This window comes from Ascaphus truei, chromosome 1, assembly GCF_040206685.1.
Source record: "Ascaphus truei isolate aAscTru1 chromosome 1, aAscTru1.hap1, whole genome shotgun sequence".
Taxonomy (NCBI): Eukaryota; Metazoa; Chordata; class Amphibia; order Anura; family Ascaphidae; genus Ascaphus; species Ascaphus truei.
In genome coordinates, this window is record NC_134483.1 from 63,330,980 (window position 1) to 63,350,499 (window position 19,520).

General features: G+C 43.9%; 1 protein-coding gene across 1 annotated transcript in view; it reads left to right on the forward strand.

The window, feature by feature from the left end:
* Positions 1 to 19,520, forward strand: part of PARP8 (poly(ADP-ribose) polymerase family member 8) — a 332,674-nt gene that overhangs the window by 199,284 nt on the left and 113,870 nt on the right. The window contains exons 7-8 of the mRNA XM_075589057.1: positions 14,429 to 14,523; positions 17,350 to 17,410. Coding sequence (XP_075445172.1) covers positions 14,429 to 14,523; positions 17,350 to 17,410 — 156 coding nt within the window. The remainder of the gene's footprint in view (positions 1 to 14,428; positions 14,524 to 17,349; positions 17,411 to 19,520) is intronic.

A 19,520-nucleotide genomic window follows, 5' to 3' on the forward strand; every position in this document is an offset into this window, starting at 1 on the left:
TATATATATATATATATATATATATTGTGACATAGTCCAAAGATGTTAGGCAGCTTTCTGCCCCATTTTAGAGCAGAAAGTGCAGGAATAGCTAAAAATGATCCGTTCCACAGCTTCCCATTAACTCAGGCAGCTGGATGGAAAATCCAGACCACAGATTACAATGGCTCTAGTTCTCCCTCACCTGCTCTTCTAATCACATGCACAGGTATTTAGAGCAGAGAGGTTTTGCATTTGACTCTCTCTCCTTGGAGCCTGGGGGCTGGGGGTGTCGCTACTCTCCTGCATCCAGTATCGAGGTTGACGGCCTCTCCACGTATCACAGTACCAGAGGATTTGCCTGGACACCCCAAACAGATAAGACAAACAAATGGTTACTGCTGTTGCTAAAAGACTGTGCTGTATCTTGTGTCCCTAAATGAGAGAGCATTGTTTTAAGCTGGGGAACCAGTTTAGTTGGCCAGCAGCTGTTAGAGAGACTGATTCTGATGTGTAGTTAGATCCCTGAAAGGGATAGGATTTGCTTATATGATTTTGGTTTTATTTCTTGAAATAACAGTGTGGGAAATATTGTAACACTGAAATGTGTGAACTACTGAATGAAAGTATCTGAGTACCTCTAACCTACACATGTTAAAGCTGCAGTACCTTACTTGGATGAAAATAAAGCAGGCAGAAGCCTGAGTTAAGCAGCATAATACTTTGCATGATCCTGTTTGTTGTATAATTAACCCTAGAAGACTGTGTCGGGAAGAACCCAGACAGACGTCAGCACTACAAAAGAGGGGCGTTTGTCACAATATATATATATATATATATATATATATATATATATATATATATATATATATATATATATATATATATATATATATATATATACAAACATATATATATATATATATATATATATATATATATACAAACATATATATATAGATATATATACAAACATATATATATATATATATATATATATATATATATATATATATATATATACATATATATATACATATATATATACATATATATATATATATATATATATATATATATATATATATATATATATACTTTGTATATATAAGTAGCTCCCTTTCCCTATGACTATGGGAAGTATGCATGCTGATTACCTGTGGCTCACAGAAGGCCTAAGCCTCAGCTGCTGGGAGCCTGGTGTGAGCTCTCACCCTTCTCGGTACAGCGCCTCAACTTGATGAAGGATCACCACGCAGCGGGATAACCCCTCACAGGAACCAATTACAGTGATGAGTAATACACACACACAGGTATAATATAATTGTTTATTGACACACTTATAACAATAATACCCACAACACACTCCCCCCAACACAATGTTCACCACTTTGGTGGGGTTCCCCCAAAGTACTGAGGGTGCCCCGGGCACCTAAATACCCGGTGTCCACAGAACAATGCCCACCCAAAGTGTGTGGAGTAGCGCTACCCCTAAGTGAGATTGTTGGTGCACGGTGATACCTTCCTGGTCTCAGGCCAGACCAGGGTATACTGGAGATCCTTAATCAGCAGGGCCGCAACATGATCCCACGACGTGGGGGTCTGCAAAATCCCCTCTCTCCCGACGCGGGGGTCTGAAAAATCCCCTCTCTCCCTACCGGTGTCTGTCTCTTAAGGGAGCTCCAGCAGGAGTGTCTCACTTAATGTCTATAGGGTGGCCTTTGGTCTGGTCCCAGTCCGCAGGCCGCAGATCACTGTGTTGCCGTTCTGTCACTGCTGCAATACTATTGCTGTGAGCAAAGGAGAGTGTCCCTATCTGGGGCCTTCCCTGCTGCACACATAAGATGGAAGGGGCTTGTCCAGGGGCTACTGGCACTCTGGACATGTCCTCTTCCCTTGCCGCCCTCCTTCCGACTGAGTGCGCACTCTCTCCATGCTAAACCTATCTCCTCTGCCTCTCCTAGGGGATTCTGTAGTCATGTAGTCCCTTGCGGTGCCATTTTCTAAGATGGCCGCCACAACACTGACTTTTATGCGCATGCGCGAGAACTAAGATGGCGGACCCCTGTGTTGCCGGTCCGTCACGGAGCTCCGACGCTCCGATACTCTGCAGTCTCTCTCCCCGCACTGGAGGTAAGTAGGGAGCTCGGCTACATCTATATATATATATATATAAAATTTGTATTTATTTTGAACCAACACTAAAGAGAACAGTTACAAACATTTCACATCACGAAAAATGTCGGTTGTTGGTGTGTACAGAAAAAAGAAAAGGGTAAGAAATCGTACAGTTGTGGGGGAGTGGAGATGGGTGGGTCAATTCCGTGAAAATATCCCAACCAAGGAAAAAAAGAGTGAATCATCACAGAAAGCAACAGAAAACAGTAAGTTTGATTTCCAAATAGTCTACTGACACTTTAGACAATTAAGCCCCTCTCCACAACTGTTACCTTTAGGCTATGTGCAAGCAGGATATCTGAAAGTATTATCACACGCACACACACGGACAGAGAGGGGCAGAGGACCCAGGAGGGAGATTGAGAGGTGTAGTCGATGCAAGAGGGAAACAGAGGGGCAGCGACTGCAGGTGAGGGAGCTAGGAGAGTGCAGGAGGAAGCAAGAGAGGGGCCAGTGTGTGCAGGAGAGGACGATCGTGGGTGCAGGTGGGAGAGAGAGGCAGTGGATGCAGCAAGCAGAGACAGAAAGTAGTGTGGGTAGAGGGAGAGAGTTTGTGGGAGGAGGAAGAGAGAGGGGTAGGGGTACAAGCGTCAGAAGTAAGGAGCAGGAGGGAGAGGGGGAAGAGGTCCTACCACTCTATGGGAACTATTACATCCCGGAGAGCCTCTGTACTCACTGGCTGATGCCTGTCATGTGACTTCCTCTTTCAGGGGTGTTACCCAAGGGATTATAGGATTTGTGGTCCTGCTGCCTTAGGCTGTGCTTATAGCGACGGCGACGTCACGCTGTGGTCGCTGGAAAAATCAAATTGACTTGACATCCATCGATCGTGACTAAGCCATCGCGCCGTCGCGTCGCCGGCACTATAATCGCATCCTTTGGCCTTGTCCATGCATAGCGTGACCGCACGTCCGGTGCGACCAAACACCTTAAAGTCTATGGGAGCATCCATAGAGCGCGCGCACGTGCACATGAGCGATGCCGCGGCAGTTTTTTTTTTTGCAAGGCAATTTTGTTTGTCTTTGTCTTGCGACAGCCGGGTCACGTGAGCGGTTCAGCCAATGAGGGCGAACCGCTCATGGGATGTCATCGAAACGCCACCGGCACGCCTCCCCGTTGCTGTCGATCACAGGGCACAGATTGCCAGGACGACAGGCATGCGCTCCGTCGTGTACATCCTAGGGTAGACGCGGCCTTAAGCTGTTCAAGCATTGGATCTGGAGCTGGACTACAACTCCCAGACGCCACTGCACATGTAGCAATGAGTGGGTGGGGCTCTGAAAGCTTGTGGGGAACTGTGTAAGGAAACCATTAGCAATAAGCTATGGGCTGGGCACCCCCTCTGCCTCCAGCCATGGATAGTTGTCCTGGCTTTCACCTCCCCCCTCTCCCTACCAGCAACCTTTGTGGGGGCCCCCTAACCTTGGACGTAACACCGGCAGCCTTTGTGGGAGCCCCCTAACCTTGGACGTAACTAGACATGTGACTACTGTGCGTAATAGGTAATCCGACCCTGGCATGTTTTCTCTGCTAAAATGCATGCCCTCTGATCCAACTTGGAACAGCAAGGGAAAACCCCCCACGCACTTTGTGAGACGTAATTTTTCTGTGCCAAATATAAACTATGTGACATTTGCACTGTGAGCATTTACAACTCATGCACCATATACAGTACACACAAAATAGTGTGACACACAACATATTTTTCATACTCAAGCATTTACTCAATATCTCAGAAGCTCTAGTAATGAAAACATTGCACAACTGCCTTGGAAGAGATACTTTATGTAGAATGCATATTTAATCTGGATTACAATAAAATTGTATAGTGCACGTGCAGCTCCTCCACTACCTTGCTGCTCTTTTGAGAAAGCAGCTATATTCCCTGCATCTCTCTCCATTTTATTTATTTTGTACTGAGCGTAGTAAAATTGACAGTATTAAAAAAATCAGACTGCATCTGCTTCCTATTGGAGAGCAAATCAATTGAGATTATCAATTTATTGAATTAAAGTATAAAGAGTTAATTGCACCTTATGTGGTGTGAACAATGCATATTCAATGGTCTGGGAATCTACAAACAAGTCTTCAACTGGTCTAGGGAAAATGCTAACATATGTATGAATATCTTTATTTACAGTATACAGTGCCAAAAGTTTACTCGGCGCTTCACAAAGACAATACAGTACAGGGAATTATAATAATAAACAAAGCGCAGCCAAGTCCGACAATAGGAAAGGAAATCCCTGCCTCGGAGAGTTTACAATCTAAGTGGTATGTTGGGAGATTTACAGAGACAGCAGGTGAGGGAATAAGTGCTGTAGACGGCAGTGCTTGGCCACAATTGTTGGTAGGAGTGAGTGAGTGTGGGATAGTAGCCATGAGTCCAGACTATTATGATGCTTCTTTTGTAATGTGAGTTTTAAGGTTGGTCAGTATTAAATTAGGTGGGTTAATACCATTAGCAGGGAAAGAGGTGGCATTGAGGCGAGGGTGAGAACAGATGTGTATATGGCCGGGTCCAGGATTAGGATAGATATCCCCAGCAGCAAGAAGGAGAAGTAAAGAGAGAGAAAGTGGGTGAATAGAGGATTTGTGAAGGTGCTTTTTATTTAGGGGTGTAGAAGTTGTTGGGAAAGAGGTGTGTAAAAACAGCAAATATGGATGGCATAAGGAGATGTAGGGAGAGAGGTAGGAGGAGAGCGTACCCAGGTATTGGAGGATAAGAGTAGGACTTGAAAGAGAAGGTGTATAAATCAGGCCTAGCAGGGTAGTGTAGCACTGAAGATTAAGCAGCAGCTTAGAAACAGAGTTTATAGATGTATACAAATTGTCAGAGCATTTAGAAGTCAAGTTCTCACAATTGCAAGGTTGTTGTTGAAGTGTAGAATCTGTCCGATTGCTTTTTTCTGAATAAACTCACAGCTACAGTACAAAATAACTCAAGATTTCTCTTAATTGAAAAAAGCTTCGACATAGGCTCTTTTCTGAATACTTATTTCTAATCCTTAGCAAGAATTTATCTTGTAAAAGTAATGACTCTTCCACTCCTCATTCTAACTATAACTCCATCTGATTAGCTTGTACCTAAAACTGTACCAATTATATGCAACTAAGCCTAGTATCAAATCTAAAGAGTTGTGCAATGAACACCAGAACCCCAAACAACTACATTATCTCTCAGTTGTATTCACATAAATTAAGCAAATGTTTACAGTAGGCAGTAAGTTCAGGGTTCCATTCATGGCAGAGAATCAGGACCGGGTTGTTGAAAGGGGGTCCGCTCTGCCCAATAGTGGCCCTGTGTGTCCCGCTTCTCTCACACACACTCCCTCAATTCTCTCTCACACACTTTCTCCCTTTATCTCTCTCACCCCCTCTCTCTCTCTCACTTTCCCCCTGTTGCTCTCTGACTCCCCCCTATTATCACTCACCCCAATTCTCTCTCTCACCCCCTGCCCCCTCTCTCCCCCGTTCTCTCACTCCTCTCTCCCTTTTCTCATCCTTCTCTCTCTCCCTGTTTCCCCCTTCCCTCTCACCCTCTTTTCCCTCTTCTCCTATCCCCCTTGTCAACTTTTTCCTGCTTTTCTGCCTTCTCCTCTTTCCTCTGCTTCTTCCCCTCTCATCCTCTTTTCCCCTTCTCATCTTTCCCCCCTTCTCCTCTTTCCCCAACTTCTCCCTCACCCCTCTCTTCTCCTTATCTCTCCCTCTTCTCCTAATCTCTCCCCTCTTCTCCTATCTTCCCCATCTTTTCTTATCTCCACATCCATTCTCTCTCTCCCACCCTCTTCTCTGTCTCTCCCCATCTTCTCTGTCTCTCCCCCTCTTAGTCTCGACCATCCTTCTGTCTCTCACTCTTATCCTTCTCACCCACTCCCCTCCTTATCTCCCCCTCCTCTCTCTCACCCCCTCCTTTTCTTTCTCTCTCCCCCTCCCATTCTCTCTCTCCCCCTTCCCACTCTCTCTCTCTCCCCTTCTTTTCTCTCTCCATTCCATTATCTCTCCTTCCTTCTTTTCTTTCTTCCCCCTTCTTTCTATCTCCCTCCTTTCCCCCTCTCTCTTCCCTTCTCTCTCATTCCCCAAATTATGTTACTTAATACAAACTCATCCACAGCAAACATCATTTGCCAGGACCAAATGCTGTTAGTGGTTGAAGCTAGATCTGTGTGCTTGGCAATTTTTTGGGAAACCTAAGTTCCATACATCATGGTTTAATAAGTAACAAGTCATAATTATTAAATACCATATGTCTATGATTGAGGATTTAATTTACATGCAATTTAGTTCATTGCAGATTTGTTTGACAAAAAGGCCATCAACACAGTGTTAAACTAGAAAAACATGATTAATCTACCATAAAAATGTAAATGTTACAAACTTTTATATCACATCAATCAACCGCGTTTTTTATATCACATCAATCATGTTGAAGGCCGCTGAGAGGCCCAACATGACAAGGGCATAAAGACAGCCCTTGTCCATGACCATCAATAAATCATTCGCCACACAGACCAGGGCCGACTCTGTTCCATGACAGCCCTGAAGCCAGACTGTGTGAGATCAAAGAAGCCAACCCATTCCAGATAATCTTCCAGCTGGGTCAAAACTACCCTCTCCAGCACTTTCCCTACCATGGCAAGGTGGGAGATTGGACGATAGTTGTCGAGAACATCATCAACATCTAGACCCACTTTCTTCAGCAGGGGATGAACCAGCATCTTTGTCAAGGCCACAACCACCTCCCCCACCGAGCAGGATCTGTTGATGATCTCCACCAACCATGGAGCCACTGCATCCATGGTCTCTTTTCAGGAGCCATGACGGGCAGTGATCTAAGTCCAGTTCTTCATCGCAGCCGTGATTAAGAGGAAATCCGGGATTGAGATGATGCTGAACTCTTCCAAACCAATCTTTACCTGAATAACGCATGGATGCAGGCAATTTTGTGATCAAAGAATTGATGAAATTTACTACATCGCTCCTCAGTTGGACAAACCATGATGGAGGAGCGGGCTGAATAAGGCCCGGGCCATAGAGGGGTGAGGCGATCCAAACCGCGCTGACGCTGAGGCTTGCCTGCTGAAATCTGGGCGATTTCATGCCCATACAGGCGAGCCAGCGGGCGTGATCGGAGCCGGGGGGAGGTGGTTGGAGGCGGGGCAGTGACGTCGCTGGGCCAATCGCCCGCGACGCACTGACGTCGACGTCACGGCGCCGACGTCACGGCGCCGTGACGTCGACACTGCTGTGCTGGGATTGGAGGTTTTCAGCCGACAGCGCGCTGAAAAACAGCTTGGCGCTCGGCTGAAACCTCCATCTCATCAGCACGCCTGCGGACGCTCACGTGAGCCCCCTCTCAAGGCATCCTCATTGAGGATGCAGGGGCTCAGCGCGGAGCGTCCGCACGCCTCAGCACAGCCTGTCCTTCTATGGACTCGGCCTAAACCAGACTGCTCACCATCCTGAACATGTCTGCTGAACGATTTCTTGCACAGTTGATCTTCAGGGCAGCTTTGGATTTCTTTCCCCTGTAGACCACGCGCTTATACCCCCGTTGACATACCAGCAAGGCTGTCCAGTCAACAGCCTGACTCAACCAATGACGCTCTTTCCTTTGGAAAGCCTACCGCAGGTCCCAGAGGTTGCAAAAATACCACGGTGCACCTATGGATCTGCGAGCAGGCATTTTCCAAGAGGGGCCACTTCATCCGATGGCGTATTCTGGGGACTCTGCATGGACTGAGGAGCATGCAATCTGCCAGTGGATTTAATAGCGCACATTGGATTGCACCCAGAAAGCTGGGAAAAATCAGCGGAATAGATTTTGACAGGTTAGTTGGGGAGTTAAATAACATACTTTTTGTGATGTGATGAATACATGTGTAATAGTTTGTACAGCTAACAAACGTCCTGTCTTAACTAGCGTTAACTTCTGTGTATAAGACATTTGTGTTCTATTTAGGAAAATGTAATGTCCTTTATGCTCTGTGCAGAAGCTAACAGAAAGAATACTGACACAGTTTGACACATATAGTATTTTTGCAGCCTGTAAGTATAATAGGAATATCACAAATATTTACTTTTCGTTCACAGCAATACATTTTAAAACACAACGCTACAAAAAACAGTAAAATATAGTTCTTCAGAGGATGGTTATAAAGATAGTATATATTGTTTGTGCTGAAAGAGCAAACCTGATTAATTAACTGTACATATGGCTCAGTGTTTCTACAGAAAACACTAATCCACATGGGAGGGAAATAAATATCCCAGGAACACCTATGTTTCTTTTTGAGTGCTCATGTTAATTACATAGGACTTAATTAAATAAATTAACATAAATTCTCAATAGTATGCTAAACATATTGTAATACAAATAGCCTTAGTCACTTTTCTGTGGTAGTAAAAAAACATACAGATGTAGCAGACGTTATTGCACCCACTGGTGCGCTCGCACAGGTGAAATAGCACCTTAGCCCTGCCCCCTTTTTCACGCACAGCTCTTTTAAGACAATGGACGCTTCTCCCACTGCCGCGTTTTGTATATCCAGCAGCAATGGGCCAGCGAGTATAATGGCTGCTTTATCTGTACATTTTGGAATTATATATATAGCCTGGCCTTCGGCAGCTATTGCTAATTCTGGGCCTTTCCTCTGTCAGTCCTGTTAGAACAGGCAGTGGAAAGGTGAATTCCTTCAGTTGGCCTGTTTTGCATTTCAGCTCTGAGTATGTAGCAATATTCAGGGGCGGGCCTAAGCAACCTTTGAGCATGTTAATCCAAAGGGTGGTTATGGGTTGGAACACCCCCTGATGTGTGTGAGCCAATCAGTATCCAGCTTTGAGTTGTAATGATTCAAAGTTAGAGACACTCCCTGAGGATTGTCAGTTAGTGAGTGTGAGTTAGTCTTCAGAGAGAGCTGAGAGAGATAGGAAGCCAAGAATAGTTCTCCCCCTCTTGCCCCACCTGGGTAAGGAGGGGGGGGGAATCAAGCTGCCATGAGCAGAAGGGCAGAGAGCATATCAGGCCTATCATGTTCTGCTGTATGCTGTGTATGCTGCCCTGAATAAAGATCCACAGAAAAGAAGCTTCTGTGTGTGTCCCCCTGTTCCTGGTGTCTGGAGAATGGAGTGTCAGTGGGGGGTATCTCCTCTGGAGACCCCAGGGGATCCCTACTGGCTGGAGGCGCTGTGCACCCTGAGAGAACAAGGTAACCTGTCCCACATCACACCTCCTGTCCCTGTCCTGGGTTCTCCCCACAACACTGCGGAGCACTCAGCCCTCCTGTTTACCAGCAGGTCACAGCACCAAGACCACTCAGAGTGACCAGAAGGAGTGTACCCCCCAATCTCATGTCGGGTGGGGTACCATAGAAGGGTTAAATATCTAATTCTTAAGACAACATACTCTAACTGTGATTCTATCCTTTTTCACCTAGAGTATGCAGGGCCTCTCACACTCCACCCCATCCTCTCCTTACCCCCTCTGTCTCTCAGATAACCCCCTTCAGAAAAAAACACACACAATAACCCCCTTCCCAAATATACACACACAATTACCCCCCTCCCCAAACATATACACACACAATAACCCCCCTCCCCCTCTAACACCCCACCTCTTCCCTCTCTTACACCCCCACCTCTTCCCTCTCTTACACCCCCACCTCTCAAACTCCCCTTATCCCATTCTCATCCTGTCCCTCCCCCATGTATTTCTTCTGCCCAAATACACACAAACACACACACACACACACACACACACACAATAATCCCCCTCCCCAAATATACACACACACACACTTTAACCCCCCTCCCAAATAGGCACACACACAATAACCAATCCACCCCAATACACACACACACACACACACACAAACAGACACACACATACTTTGGGGAGGTATAAGGGGTAATGGGCCTGGGAGTGGGGGGTGTTAGTGGGTCATCGGCCTGGGGCATGTTGTCTTACCGTGGGCCCTTGGATGGGCCTGCTGGAGGCCCGTGAAAAGGGGGGCCTGCTAGAGCATCGTGGCCAGTGCACAGGAGGACCCTGCAGGCCCTCAAGAGGGCCTGGGGAACTAAGGAACAGATGCACGGCCACGGCCAGCAAAGGGAAGGCCCCTTCTTGCCTACCGACATTAAACTGTAGGGTTTAATGGAGGAGAGGCTGGGCCCATTGACTGCCCGGGCCCAGGACAGCAGTCCTGGATGTCCCCTCCTTTCAGCTACCCTAAGTGTATGTATATATATATATATTTAAAATTTACTTTTGCCCATATTAAATGTAGTCTGAAATGTTTAATAAAAACAAACAAAAACGTTGCTACTCTGCCCGTGAAAATTTTCTAATAATTTTGACTAATTCTATAAACTGAAAAATAGGCCAAAAAATGCACAAAAATGGCGGTAGAAAGATGTGACAAAATTTTTTGATAAAGTAACCAATGCAACCCCTAAAAATTCTCATGGTTTTGGAATATAAAGAATATACTGTAGGGAATGTTTAGGTATTTCTTAGTATTCTGTTTCTTATCCATACAGCATAACGGAAAGGCATATACTATATATTAAAGCGTTAGGTAAATGTAACCTCTCTTTAAATGCCTCAGACTAACACCTGCTGCTGACATGGGGGCCTGAGTCCTCCTTCTCTATGTGATATGTCACACGTGGCTTTAGCTCAGCCAATGGGAGACAAACTACAGTAGTGTTTATGTTTTAAACATATTTATAAAGAAAGTAATAATGGATACTCTGGTACCTTAACAGAAGGATCACTATATACATCCACGTAACAATGGTAACATAACACTCCCCACTAAATGCTGCATGGGTGTATGTCAGTGTCTGTTGCTGAGGCCACCCAATCCTGGGTATCACGGTCTGTGTAATGGTGCCAGAGCAACGTTGGATCTTTTAACTGCATATTATTGCAGTAGGCCTGTACTTGGCAAAATTTTGTACCCCTTTATACTGCTTCCGTTGAGGATCCCCAATGATGGTGCATGTTCCTTCTACTTCTCTCTTGGATGTTCCGCTGGGCTTCCTCGCAATGATAACTGCTCTCCCTCCAGCCCGCATTTGCTCACACAGGCGGAACATACTGTAGACTGACCCCGGGTCACTAACAATCAGTCCTGAGATCTCTCAGGTACGCTCAGATCTGCTGTAGCAGCTCTCCCCTTGCAGCTCTGCCCCTGCGTGTCCTGCCAGGTACTCTTAGAGAGCCCCTTCCAGAGACCCACCTCTTCAGAGTCCAATCTCATTGGCTAAGGCCCTGTCCATCACAAATCATATCCTCCTGTATCAGTATTGGCTCCCTGATGCAAAACCACAAGCTGGGTGTTGTAGTTTCCTATTGCAGCCAAAGGGCAGTGTATGTGTGTCAGCTGCCTGCACTTACAATTTGGTTACATAAATGTAACGGTGTTTCCCTGGGCCCTTCTGATCCTGACCCCATATGTGAGAAACTGTCCCAATTACATGTCTGTGTAGTGTGGTGCACCTGCTGGCTCACAGGACTCCTGAGTCTCCCGCTGGTTGGTAATGGGGATTTCCCCATGACAGGCGTCTGAAGTAGTGTGCTGAGTCCTACTCACATTTGGTACAGCGCCTCCACCCCATCCAGATCCCCACGATAGCAGGGAGGAGTTTCTGACGTGGAACTCCTAAGTGCACCTTCTCCCTGAGTAACTCCACGCACAGTCAAGAAGGGTCTTTTCATGGGCATCTTTATTAGCATGTCTTGTGGCAGACTGCCCATCACAGCGGCCGACACTTAGCCGCACATCTTGTACTGGGCCTCCATTCAGAAGATTCCTCCTGTACTCTAATTAAGTTGTCTTTCCACCTCTCCCCTAAGGGAGACCACCAGCTGTGCCAGAGCCCTGGACACAGTGTGTAATCTGCTTGTCAGTCTCTGCAACTCACTGCACTTGACTCCGCCTTGAACTCTGCAGACTCAGTATCAACTCAGAACTCTAACTTTTGGGAGTGCTGTGCAATATATAGGCTCCAGAAAGACCCACCTCTGTGCCACTAACAGTGGACACAAAGCATGCTGTCACTTCCTTTGCTGCATATGACACATCACAGGGGTTTGAGGGCAAACCTCCATGATAACTACTAGCAACCCTGCCTTCTTACCAGGATTACTGCCAGCATGATTACTGCCAGCATGAGAGAGATCTGTACACCAATTTTACACATGGCTACATAAACATTAGGGATTTATTTCTCTGGGTCTTAACGAGATTCAAACCTCTCCATATACAGTACAATATAATATCTTTCTCACTTTAGCCATTTCAGCACTGCTGATATGTTACCCACATCCTTCTGCCTCAAGCTTTTGAATGTACCCATAATGACCCATTTTAGATGCACTAAATCTTAGCACTGTTTAGTACGTCTGAGTCATCTGTGTTTTGAGGTCAGATATTTACAGTAATGTAGATGGCAACAGAGATTGAGGGAAAACATGCATAACCACAATTTCCCCCTGATCAATGAGTACACAGAAAATGGTATAGTTACTGTAGCATCTCTCTAGTTGCTTGGAGCACTGCCAACCTTCCTGATCTCTTTAACTGTACTTAAGGCAACCTTATCATGTACTTAAGGCAACCTCCATGCTGCCAAAGACAGAGGTCATTATACTCTGCTCATATTACTTGACCTCTCTGCAGCATTTGATACTGTGGACCACCCTCTTCTCATTCACATTCTCCATACTCTTGGTATTCATAACAAAGCTTTATCCTGATCTCCTCTTACCTCTCCCATCATACTTTCAGTGTCCCTTTTGCTAACTCCTCCTCCTCTATCGATCTCTCTGTGGGGGTACCAGGGCTCTGTCCAGGGACCGCTTCTCTTTTCTCTTTACACACTTTCTCTAGATGACCTAATCACATCTCTTGGGTTCCAATATCACCTCTATTCTGATGACACACAAATTTACCTTTCTGCCCCTGACCTTACACCTGCTGTACAGACTAGAGTTTCTGAATGTCTCTCTGCTATATCAACCTGGTTGGCCCTTTGCTGACTTAAACTTAACATGGCAAAAACAGAGCTCCTCATACTTCCTCCCAAACCTGGCCCTACTACCTCATTCCACATTACTGTTGGAAGTACTATCATTCACACAGTAGCCCAAGCATGCTGCCTAGTGGTCACACTTGACTCCTCTCTCACATTCCTTTGTCACATTCAAAAGGTAACCAAAACCTGTTGTTTTTTCCTCCGCAGTATTACAAAGATACACCATTTCCTCTGTTGCTCGACTGCAAAAACTCTGACACGGGCCCTCAATCTCTCCCGTCTCGACTACTTTAACCTCCTGCTGTCCGGCCTTCCTGCCTGTCACCTGTCTCCCCTACAATCTATCCTAAATGCTGCCACCAGAATAGCTCGACTCTTTCCTAAATCTGTGTCAGTGTCTCCCCTGCTGAAATTCCTCTCCTGGCTTCCTATTAAATCCCATATCACACACTCCATTCTCCTCCTCTCTTTTAAAGCTTTACACTCTTCTGCTCCTCCTTACATCTCAGCCCTAATTTCTCACTTTACACCATCCCAACTCTTGCGTTCTGCTCTAGGATGTCTTCTCTCTATCCCTTTTTTATCTAATCCCCTCTCCCGCCTTAAACCTTTCTCACTGACTGCCCCGCACCTCTGGAATCCTCTCAACATCCGACAAACACCCTCTCTATCAACCTTTAAGACCCAACTCAAACACACCTGCTTAGGAAGCATATGAGTAGCTCTATGAGTGATAGTTTTTCACCGTATACATAAACCTTGGCCTTTTGCAGATGTACTTACCAGAATGCCCTCCTACTGTCTCTATACATCCTTCCTACCAACCAATTAGATTGTAAGCTCTTCGGAGCAGGGACTCCCTTTCCAAAATGTTAATGTTATGTCTGAAGCACTTCTCCCCTTTATGTGTTATTTATATTATTTGCTATTTATATGATTGTCACGTGTATTAATGGTGTGAAACGCTATGTACATTAATGGCGCTATATAAATAAAGACATACAATGCAATACAATGCCCACAATGAAAGTCAGACGACGCAACCTGGTATCAGTTTAGCTTTCCATGGGGTTCAGCAAAGTGTTTCTAGAGCAAAACAGCAAAAGTGTTCTGTGAAAATTAGACTGAACCACATTCTATAATATAATGGACATACAATTATTAAAGATCAGTATTATTGTCATGGTTTGTGAGTTTCTGTCCTAGTAAACTTATTATTTTTTTTCTGCAGGTTAGCTATGATGGAGAACTTCATAAACACCCACTGTTGGAAGCCGACCTGGCAGCAGTGAGAGAGATCTATGGGCCAAGTGCTGTATCTCTCAGGTACATGTTTTTAAAGGTTTAAGGATATATGTCAATGTTGCATTTTGAACACATGGTATAATTTTCCTAAATATTGTGTAAAATATCTATTAAACACTTATACTTGTTACATTGAGTTTTTCCAGATCTTAGCATTAGAAAGTGATGCTTCATGTCTAATGTTTGGCATTGTGCATGTAGGAAGGTACGGTAAATTAACATTACCTGTGAAATGTGTTGTTTCGTTTACATGTCTACTTTGTGTTTATGCCTATAAGATATTTAAATCATTACAAAATACTTTTTTCTTTCTTGAAGTACAACCGTAAGGGTGTTTGACCAGAACGTATAAATTATATACCATCGAAATGCCCAACCCATGTGTTTTTAATTTGCCCAAAGATTGTTCTACTTATTAAATAGTTACTTTACAAATATGGTTGTTAGAATATCTGTTTAGTGAGGTTCACTTCATCGTACCAGCTTCTCCCCTTTGCCCGTTGCTATTTCCAAACACTTAACTGTATGTCAGCAGCTTGAGAATAGAATGTAGATTGTACACACCGTATTTTTAGGACAATGAAGATAAACAAATCATTTTACATGCCTCTTTGTCTCTGCGCTGCTAGATTTCACCTGAAGAAGAGGCTGGTGAGGTTTGAAAATCTCTGTATACTTGAGTTTAGTTTATGAAGAACTCTCATGTCGGTCTATTAAAAAAAATCACAAGCTACAACAAATCTATACTTCTACGCTTCTCCAGGATCCTATACACAATAAGGAATGTCACCTAATGTATAAAATGGTAGTTCTTGGCAAACCACTACGTAGGCTGTATACAGTACAGTATGTTTCAGCACAAAGGCATAAATCCATAAAACTCAGTTATGCTACTTAACGTGACATTAACCTAATTTATCATTATTTTATTGTTGTTTGAGGTACACAGTTAAACGTAACCTTACTTAAGGTCACTTTTTCTCTTGTAAAGAGCATAGTGTTAGCTATACTGGACGTTACTGATAATGACATATAAATGATGTGCAAATTAAGCATTTTCATTGCATCGTCTATTCTTTAAAGTTTGTTAAGATTAACGTGAGGATGTAACATAATGTTAGTTAAGTCATACCTAAACTTAAGGTTGCTCCCATCAAGACACTGAAATATGGCTTTTAGGTGGTCTAGATCAGCACTGTGCAAACTGGGGGACGGGTCCCCCAGGGGGAGGCGTGGGATTTTCAAAGGGGGGCACGCAGTTGCAGAGCCCCCACGCTTTTCCCCCAGGCATGTAAATTAAATGCCGGGGGAGGCGCGAGGCCTCTGTAACTTCACTTACCTGCTCTCAGCCGGCTCTTCAGCGACGCGTTGCCATGACAATGCGGGATCAAATGGCACGCGTCACATGACGTTGTGACGTCATACAGTAGCGACATCTTTTATTGCACTAAATGCCGGCGGCATGCCGGGATCTACCCCAGCTGCCGCCAGTAATAACCGCGCGCCGCCGCGTTTCCCCCACGCACCCCCCCTCCATTTCGCGCGCAATTTACCCCCCCTTCCGGACCCCGAACCCGGCTTCTGCTCTGCTGCTCTGCTTCCCCGCACCCCCGCTTACTTTAATTTGATCTCCAGGGGTGTCGGGGAAGCCTGGGGAAGACGGGGAAGACGGGGAAGCCGGGCGCGCATGTGACTGTGACGTCACAGTGCGCCGCCACGCGCCGCGGCTACCCACTTCCCAGACGCATGCAGCCGGCGGCTTTTACTCGAATAAAAGCTGCCGCTGCTGTATGACGCGTGGAGCCCGAGAGCAGGTAAGGAGGGGGAGGTGTAGGCATGGGGGAGCGGGGACAGGGGGGGGCGCGAACTTAAAAGTTTGCGCACCCCTGGTCTAGATGAGTGTACTACCATACGTTATTTCCTGTAATTATTTTCTCTCTTCTTTTTCTCAACTTGAGCTAAAGACCTAGCATTAACACCAAGACGTATTTAAAGTCACGTTAAAAGCTAACGCAATATTATGATATACTAATGTGATGTAAAGCCTATGTAAACCCCCTACAGAGATAATTATCTCGGGGAACAGGAGGTCGATGGAGCTGAAATCAATGTGATTAAGCTCTGGAGACCCCATGCTTCATACCTGGCGGGAGCGGGAATAATATTTTTTTTTAGGAGCATATGCTTCGTTAACTCAGGGAACATAAACTCCTTTCCCGTTTTAGGTAATATCACATAACAAGCCCAAAATAAACTGAGCAGCGAGGTCAAATAAATGTGTGATTTGATGCATTGCACAATTTTTCATCTTGTTGTTTGGGCAAGAGAGTTTTTGTATTTCGAGCAGTGAAACCCACCTCAAACTCTTCCTTAGCTCCTGTTTACACTCCCCAAATCTTAAACAGTGCATCAATTTGCTTGACACACTGACACATACTGAGAATATCGGTCAGTTTTTATTCTACTGTACAATACTTCATTACATGTGTGAATTATTTTTTATTGAATAAGTCACTTTTCTCATAAAAGTCTCTTTTGTCATTTATTTGCAGCAGCAACAACACATCTATATGGGTTTGCTGCCAGCTCTTTTATTACCCCTTTGCCCTAACTATTGAGGAAACTGTTATGTGGTGTAGGCCATTCTGGGAGTACTGTACATTTACAGTTACAGTATCTATCATTATTTAGCTTGTTGTAGGCTAATTAGGCAAATAGCCCATTTGTAAGTATTCAAGAAATAGTGATATTTGCAAATCACTACACTTTTAGATATAAGTATGTTTCTTAGTCCTTGTTCTTGATGTAAATAATTATATTAATATTTAACATTGTTGTGTCTTGCAGGGAATATGGAGCAATTGACGATGTAGATATTGATCTACATATTGATGCTAGCTTCCTTGATGTAAGTAATTTGGTTTCGCTCAAAATGTTTGTTAAAATGAAAATTCAATGTAAGGTTTCTTCTAGAGATGTGCAAACTCTTTATAAAGGTCCGCAAACTCAGTGAAATTTGAAGTTTTTCTATGAAAGAAATTATAAAAAAAATGATTTTGGCAAAAAAAAAAAAAAAGAAACTGTAGTTATATAACCATGATGTGCAAGGTCACATGACTAATGTGCAGGTCACTTTGGTCATAAAACATGTTTTTTTTTTTTTAATTGTAAAAATGGAAAGGGGGAGGTGTGAGGTGTGTGTCCGTTAGCAATAAAGCATTGAATTTTATATAAAAAAAAAAAAAAACCTTGGAGATGTGCACCGTGCACGTGGACGCAGCCTGATGAAGCAGGGAGAGAGGAGAGAGCTGCAGAGAGGAGAGAGCTGCAGATGCCGGGTAAGTCCTCGCACGGCAGCCATTTTGCGATCCGGTTAACGTGATCCCGATTATAACGCGGTCTCAATATGTGGACCCCGAGCACCGCGTTATAACGGGGTTCAGATTATTTATTTATTTATTTATTTATTTTTTAAACAGAAAAAGAAAAAAGAAACCCACTAAGAGCACTCAGGTGTACCAAAATGAAAAATTACAATTTATTAATTGACACATAAACATTAAAAGAAAACCGTGCAGAATGATTAAAATATGGCATGGACCCCTGACACTGATGTTGAGGATAGGTGAACTAACACTGTAGTCACCAGTACCTGTATAATAACAGTAAGGAATCACCTATATCCACAGTGAGATAAATAGCTAGCCAATGTAACATAAATGGCACAAGGTCATACAATGCATGAAACAAATCAAAAGTGCTGGAGTAAGTATATATGAAACTCAGCACATGAAGAAACCAGCTGCCTGTAAATAATACATTCAAAGCAGTACTCAGAGTAAAGTCTGTGAGGACAAGATGGTATCAACTCCCAAGGTGGGGAATAAGCTGTTGGTTACTAATTCTCTCAAGCTGTTGATAATAACAGTAGGCAGTCCGCAGACCACATAAGGTGTGTATAAATAAACACAACTTAAAGCATTTAGTGTGCAAAGTCCAATAACCAGCTCACTGAAAAGGTTCATATAGGTGGTGTAATTCCAATGAAAAGACAACGGTGTACTGCAGCATAATTACGTGTGCTCCATGGGGAGAGTCATCCAGGGGTCCTGCCTAGCACTCCCACTCCTACGCGTTTCGTCCAGAGACTTAAACTTGAGAGAATTAGTAACCATATATATATCTTAACTTAACAATATGGAGACTATACTATACACAGTATATTACAATATATATATATTGAATCTCCATATTGTTAAGTTAAGATAACTGCAATGTATAAATGATTTCAATATCTTAATTGAATGTCTGAAATTCGAATATAAAAAAATGAACCTTTGGCTCAGATACAGTAATTTGAAAAACAAGATTTATAGTTCAGGAAAGTCCAGAAGCCAATTAAACAATTGATTACCTGCTTGTTTATCATGTTTCAGATATGATATGTGCAACACAGCCATTTAAAAGAGCAAATTATTTTTGCTCATATTTGTATTTATTAAGATACAGTAGTTAATATACAGTTTTATATGCAACGTAGCAGTCAGTGTACTATGGTGGAAATGTAAGAACTGAATAGGTTGTATTGTATTGTATTGTATGTCTTTATTTATGTAGCGCCATTAATGTACATAGCGCTTCACAGTAGTAATACATGTGGTAATCGAAGAAATAACAGATAATATAAATAACAGATCATGGGAATAAGTGCTTTAGACACACATAACATTAAGGAAGAGGAGTCCCTGCCCCGAGGAGCTTACAATCTAATTGGTAGGTAGGGAGAACTTATAGAGACAGAAGGAGGGAGTTCTGGTAAGTGCGTATGCAGGGGGCCAAGCTTTATCTATCATGTGTTCAGAATGTTCACAGTGCTATTCGTATGCTTCTTTAAGCAAGTGTGTCTTAAGGTGGGTCTTAAAGGTGGATAGAGAGGGTGCTAGTCGGGTACTGAGGGGAAGGGCATTCCAGAGGTGTGGGGCAGTCAGTGAAAAAGGTTTAAGGCGGGAGAGGGCTTT